At 42.2% G+C, this 6794-nt stretch overlaps 1 protein-coding gene across 1 annotated transcript; it reads left to right on the top strand.

The window, feature by feature from the left end:
* Positions 1–6002: 6002 nt before the first annotated feature.
* LOC120286975 (fructose-bisphosphate aldolase 8, cytosolic-like) lies at positions 6003–6572 on the top strand. Its single transcript, XM_039299589.1, has one exon. The coding sequence runs from the start codon at positions 6003–6005 to the stop codon at positions 6570–6572; it is 570 nt and encodes a 189-aa protein (XP_039155523.1).
* Positions 6573–6794: the final 222 nt, after the last annotated feature.

The raw sequence follows: 6794 nt of genomic DNA, 5'->3' as shown, positions 1-6794 counted from the left end.
TCAGCTATTGCTGGAACAAGTCCCTGCAATAATTGAAAATATTAAAAATGTAAGCAAATGACATGTTGATATCAAAAAACAAACAAGTGACCAAATTTTTAAAAAAGCAAACATTACCTTTTGTTGGTCGCTCATGAACGCCCACCCTGCCCCATTTGTTATCTCCAAATCAGTCATTAAATTTTTGAGGAACCAGGACCAATTATCATTGTTCTCTACCTTCACAACAGCCCAAACCAGGATAAACATTTGGTTTTTTGCATCTCTTCCAATTGCGGCCAGCAATTCTCCCTTGCGTAAGCCCTTCAAAAAACACATGTCCAATCCTATAATCCGTCTACAACCAAATAAAAAACCTCGTTTGCATGCATCGAAACAAACATAGAATTAATCAAACTTCGTCCCAATATCATGAAGTTGTCTCTCCACGACCTCTATATACACTCTACTTCCAGGATTTTGCAGCCTACACTCCCATGCATAGTCCCACAACTGTCCATATTCACCACTGTACTGACCAATAAGTATCTTCATTACCTTTTGCTTTGATTTTTTACATTGATTCATGGATATATTGATGCCTATCTGCTCCTTCATCAGCATCCTGAGCTGATAGTATTCATCTAAGGCATCAGCTTAATCAATTCAAAGAAGTGCTTCGATAACCATGCACTTGTTACCCTTTTATACTCAAAATTAATGGAACAAGTATGTTCCTCTTGGTAGGCTCTAATCTGGAAGATCTGGTTCTCCTAACAAATGCGCCATATATCTTCCATGGACAATTTTGCTGCGAGCGCCTAGCTCTTACAAAGGTCTTAGTGTTTCTAATGAAGTCAATGTTCCTTTATGCAGCAATGGAGATCTTCAGTATAGCTTCCCTAAATTGTTTCGCATCATGAAATTTCATGCCTACCGACAAAGTAGGAGAGGCAACAGATGGATCATAAGAAGGAAACTTACTTTTCCTTTTTCTTTCTATACACAGGTCCTTCATCTTCTTCAAGCTCATCCTGAGAAGTAGCATTCTCGACACTTTCTTCATAGTCAGTCTCTCGCCAAAGAAAGACCAAGATCGTAGGGCCTTTGGGTCTGTTTGGAACTTCATCAGCTACTTGCAAAGCTGCAAACTTATCTGTCAAAAAATCCCTTCGATGTATTTTTGACTGTACAAGCTCCTCGTCATTGTCATCACTTATAAAATTTTCAGCAGACAACCCTCCATCATCATCATCAGTTGATTTAGCTACTTCCCAATCTAATCCAGAGATTGTGACATCACCTATGTCATCATCACTTTGGTGAACTGCATTTGCGCTTCTCTCATGTCCATCATATCTATCCTGCCCTCCTTTGACCCTAACGTCGCACTACCTTGAATACCATCTCCTTCTTGTCCTACTTCGGCGCTCTCTCCATCATCATCTTCATCCTCACTTTCACTATTGTACTCAACAAATATTTTTACCTCTTCACCATGAAGATAATGGTATAGGACATCCCTAAGACCATTATCATCTTCTAAGCATCTCAAACCCTCTCTTAAGTCTTTCCCAGGAATACAATACAACAGCTTCTGAACTTTACAAGGCAAATAAGTATTTATATCCCTAAGAAATCCTATATAAGATGCCTTCTTTATATCCACAAAGATGGTGCCCTTATTTCCACCCTCATACTACCATTCATCCTCCCCAATCACAAATTCTCCATCGTAGCAAACTATGACATCGACATAATCCTTGTCATGCACCATTATTGCACCAAGAACAAGAAAAAGAATCATTAATTTTTGGGACCACTAGACAATTGTACATAGGAGTCCCCCCACTCTCATGGACTTTAGTAAATAGAGGTCCCCACACTGACAATATGCCCCTACATGACAACCAAAAAAGAGGTCGGCACTTTAATTATTTGCCTTCCCTTCCCTTTAAATATTAACCAAAAACAGAGGTCCCCACAACAAGCATAGGTCCCCACAGTAATCACAGCCCAAGCAATTTTGTCTACTGCACTGAACGTGCGATGTGAGAGAATGTACATCAACTTAAGCAAATCAAAGCATAGCATACTCTGATATCAACTTAATCAAATCACAGCCGCTGACTCCTACAAATTCCTTTAAAAGTTTAAACTAAAATTAGAACAACTAAACTTGGAAGCATTTTATGTCGCTAAAGCTAAAGAAAAACAAAGAGAAATCACAGCAGGATTATGTTCTCATTCAGGATTTTGGATTGATAAACATACCCTATATAGCAATCACAACAAGGTGGTTCAAGGACATACCCTATACAGCCTCACAAACAGGGTGATTCAAGGACATACCCTATACACTCTCACAAGCAGGGTGGTTCAAGAACTTAGTTTTCTTCTCAGAATGGCATTGGTCACCTGCTTTACTAGGATGCTCTTAAGGAGATGTATAGATAGTGATCTAACAAACAAAACATACTCTGACATTGGCTTGAAAGACAAATTCACCAAAATAATGAGAAATCTGGTCTCTTTGTGTAATGTCAGCAAGTTTTAGTTGAGGTGTATCAACACAAATTCCATCAGAGCTGTAATAAAATAATCAAGCCATAATTAAATAATCGAGCAAGCTCTAATTAAATAATGGAGCCCTAATTTCATCACAGGGGAGGGGGAGAAGGGGCCAAACCTAGACGACCGACGATGGTGAGCGATGACGACGACCAAGGATGGTGAGCGGTGAGCGGCGACGGCAACCAACAACGGCGACTGACAACGGCAACCGATGACCAGCTCTGGGCGTGAACGGCGATGGAGAGAAAGGCCTGTGATCTATTGTGAATATGGGCGGCGAGGAACGGCATTTAGGTCAGCCAGCCCTAATTAAATAATTGAGCGAGCCCTAATTTCATCACAGGGGAGGGGGAGAAGGAGCCGAACCTGGACGAGTGACGATGGTGAGCAGTGACAATGACCAACGATGGTGAGCGGTGAGCAGTGATGGCAACCAACAGAGGCGACTGACGACGGCGACCGATGACTAGCTCTGGGTGTGAACGGCGACGGAGAGAAGGCCCTGAGATCAACTGTCAACGCAGACGGGGAGGAACGGCGTTTAGGTCATCGCACAATGACCTAAACGACGTCGTTTAGTTCTGCGTACTCAATGTGGATGGACGACGTCATTTTTGTCGTCCACGTCGGAATTAAAAAAAAAAACATTTGCCACATCAGTAAAAGAAGTCGCCGAAAATCGCCGGAAAATGCCACGTATGCATTTTGGCCGGATTTTGGCTGGATTGGCACTCAAGTGATCCATTTTGCTCCGATTTTGGCACTTAGGTGTACCTTTCGTAAGTTATGGCACTTAAGTGTCCATTTTTGCAAAGTTAAGGCACTTGAGAGGTCCGCACGTTTATTTCTATAGTATCCTAAGGATTATTACATTGTAATTCCCGCACATGTGTAGATCATATTGGTAGTTGTGTTAAAGAAAATGTCCCAAATCAGGAATCAGTATGGTTTGGAACAGTTAGTGTATACCGATTGGTTTAGGTGTTTGAGATAATGCGGGTCCAACAGGATATGTGGGGAGGCTTAGACTTGGACTCCTTTTTGGCGAATCTACCAAAATGAGAGTATCAGATGCAAGTGTGGTAGGCCCTCTATCTGTTCCTATCGAATTTCTGTTGTGTGCTCTATCTGTTCCTCAGTCTCGAGGAGATTGTTGAGATGCACGCGTGAGTTTTGCTTTTCAAGAATTGAATGAAGATGGGTCCAATTAAATATGTTGACAAACTCAGATTTAGACTCTTTTTTGACGGATCTCCCATATAGAGGTATTGAATTTCTGTGTACTATCCAAACATTTTCCTTCATATTATATGGAGGGAGCCAAGAGAAATACAAAAAGAGTATTCTGTGACACCAGGCAACAATTTTAAAAATTATTTTGTCATTGCTATGGTTCACAAAACTTACACACAAAAAAAGGAATCATGCACCGTATATCTAGATAGAAATGTTATTATTTTCGTATACGTGTTATCGTATGCCTTAGTTCTGCTTGTGCTTGTTAGTCTCTAACGAGGTATGACAAAAGCGAGGAACCCAATCTTATTATATCAGAATAAACCTTATTTACACGACCCGTAGGCAAGATTTTTGAACTTTTATTCTTCATAAGATTTTATTCTTAGACCGACCCATCTTCTTGGATTATTCTTCGATTGGCTACACTTGAGAACCAAAAAATGACCAGCTTACCAATTGGGTCCAGGCCCGTTTCGTAAGGTGATCCTGGTTAATAAATTGAAAATTAAGTTTTGATCGGTTCAATTTCCAATTTTATATCAGGAACTGTGAAATTAACATGTAAAATTGAAAACAATTCTTTCATAGTTTCCTGAAAACTAATATAGTATCTTTTTATGATAAGTTTTAGAACTTCTAATAAGCATATCTTAGTTTTCAAAAAAATGGTTATCCAAGAAAATAAAAAAAGTCAGTAATACAACCCCACACAAGGCTAACGACTTTTACACAAAAACCGTACTTTCTGGCTTGATGGTTGAGACGTCATAGATTATGAGCTAAATAGATGAAGAGAGAAGATATTAAGTAAAACACTCTACGTAAATCGACAATTGTCGTCCACGTGTGATTTGTGTCCCGAATTCAAAATTTCTCCCTTTCATATGGATTTCTGGCTCACCTCTGTGCACGCTGTCATTTTCTCGGATAAATGACGCCTCAACGACGTGAAATGAATATTCTATTGTCCTCCACGTCGCGCCCACAACATTAAGATTAAATATCGACTTTGACGTGATTTTAATGGAAGAATCTTACTTTCTTGGGTTCCACTGCTTCGGATGCATTGATTTTGAGAAGACTCTTGACTTTTTTAGGTAGCTGCCTAAGCCTTCACCAATGGCCCAAAGAAAATATGCTGCAGCTCTTATTCCACCATGTCAACACATTAATTCATTCATCTTTCGTGCGAATGTCCAATTTTTTATCTTTCGCGATCTCGCGTGCACGGTTGGACATGTCATCCCTTTTTGGCTATAAAAGGAAGGCTGTATATTTCATCTCATAATCAGCCTCCTTCTCTCTTGAGTCCACAAGTCACCCGAAACGAACAGACAATGTCGACCTCCAAAAGCAAATGCCCCGGTATTCCTTCCTTTCTCTCTCTCTCTCTCTCTCTCTCTCTCTCTCTCTCTCTGCACGCTTTGCTTCCTTCGGAGTGTTGACTTTGATCTTTATAGGATACCAGTCTGTCTCGTGTTCCCTCTGCTTCATCTGTCCCTTGCTCTATTTATCACTACTGTTAAATGGGTTGAACTTGTAGTCTCTCTCTGTTTTATTTTGTTTTGTTTTTTTATGATGATTTTCTTGCTAGTTCAAAGTTAGCTCATATGTATCCGTGGTAGAAGGGTTTGATCTGATCTAGATTGGCCTTCTGTTCTTTGCTCTATCTGCTACTATACCCCTATTTTTTTGCGCTTGACAATGTTCGGTTTTTCTCATGAATATTATTGCCAAGTACCAATTTAAGACACGGTGGTAGCGATGGACTATGTGTCTTTGGGCTTTATGCAGATGAGCTCATCGCCAATGCTGAATACTTGGGGACCGCTGGAAAGGGTATCCTCACTGCTGATGAATCAATTAGCATGGTCGAGCTGCCCTGTTGTGAAGATAGCGAGAGCCGCAGGCGTGTCCGGTGGGAACTACTCTTGAACACTCCTGGAGCTCTCCGCTCGCTCAACGGAGTGGCGCTTTCTGAGGAAGCTCTCTATCAGTAGACCGTCGAAGGTCAGTGTCTCAGTTAATTGAGCTGTATATTGACCTCCATCTACTGAGAGCATTCTAAATTCTGTCATTGCGACATCTCAAGATGATCGAATCTAGGCTTGGTATATATGCAGGCAAACCTTTCGTGAATGTCCTGAAGGAAAGTGGAGTACTTGTTGGCATTATGATTAGGGGCAACCTCGTCGCTTTGGGTGGTCCTGATGGCCTTGCTCAGAAAATCCAAACAATACCGCAAAGCCGGGGCTCACTTTGCCGTGTGGGGTGATGGGCCCATCATCGACGCGAGTGAGCCATCTGAGGCCGCTATCCGCAAGCAGGCAAAGGAACTGGCGTCGTTCGCTACTTACTGCCAGAGTAGCGGTCTCGTCCCGATTGTGTATCCCAAGCTGTCGTTTGATAAACCGCCCAGCATTGTCAAGTTCGCCGATTTGACCAAGAGAGTACTCAGCACTTGCGTGACGGCCCTAAATTATCAGAGAGTGCTCCTTGAGGGAACCGTGTTGATGCTCGGGATAGCCCCCAAGCCTGATCAGCAGTCCATTGCTAGAAACACCTTCCGTGTCCCGAAGGATACTGTGCCTGCTGCCATTCCGGCTATCGTGTTCTTGTCCAGTGGGCAGAGCGAGGAGAAGGCCATTATTGCCATGAACAAGTTGAAGAGCAAGAAGCCATGGAAGATCTCCTCCTTTTTCGGTCCGCCGCTACAGCAGGGAACCTTGAAGGCCGGGGCTGGAAAGGACAATCCGCATTCCCCACTAGAGGCGAGGTGAGCTCAGAAGCGAACTCAGGGAAGTAACGAGGGCGACCTTCAACTCGGTGAGGACTACAAGTACTGAATGTGGATCTTGAGTTTGCTGCGGCCCTGGCATCTGTGGCTGTGCTTGGTTTAGAGGATTTTAGCAGATGACTACTGGCATCTGTGCCGTGCTTCGTTTCGAGGATTATTAACTTTGATAAATATCGCCGATGGGCGTTATTTATCTTGAGAATTG

Source organism: Eucalyptus grandis, chromosome 1 (genome assembly GCF_016545825.1).
Source record: "Eucalyptus grandis isolate ANBG69807.140 chromosome 1, ASM1654582v1, whole genome shotgun sequence".
Classification (NCBI taxonomy): Eukaryota; Viridiplantae; Streptophyta; class Magnoliopsida; order Myrtales; family Myrtaceae; genus Eucalyptus; species Eucalyptus grandis.
Note: the sequence above shows the minus strand (reverse complement) of the source record. Positions and strands in the feature narration are given on the sequence as shown.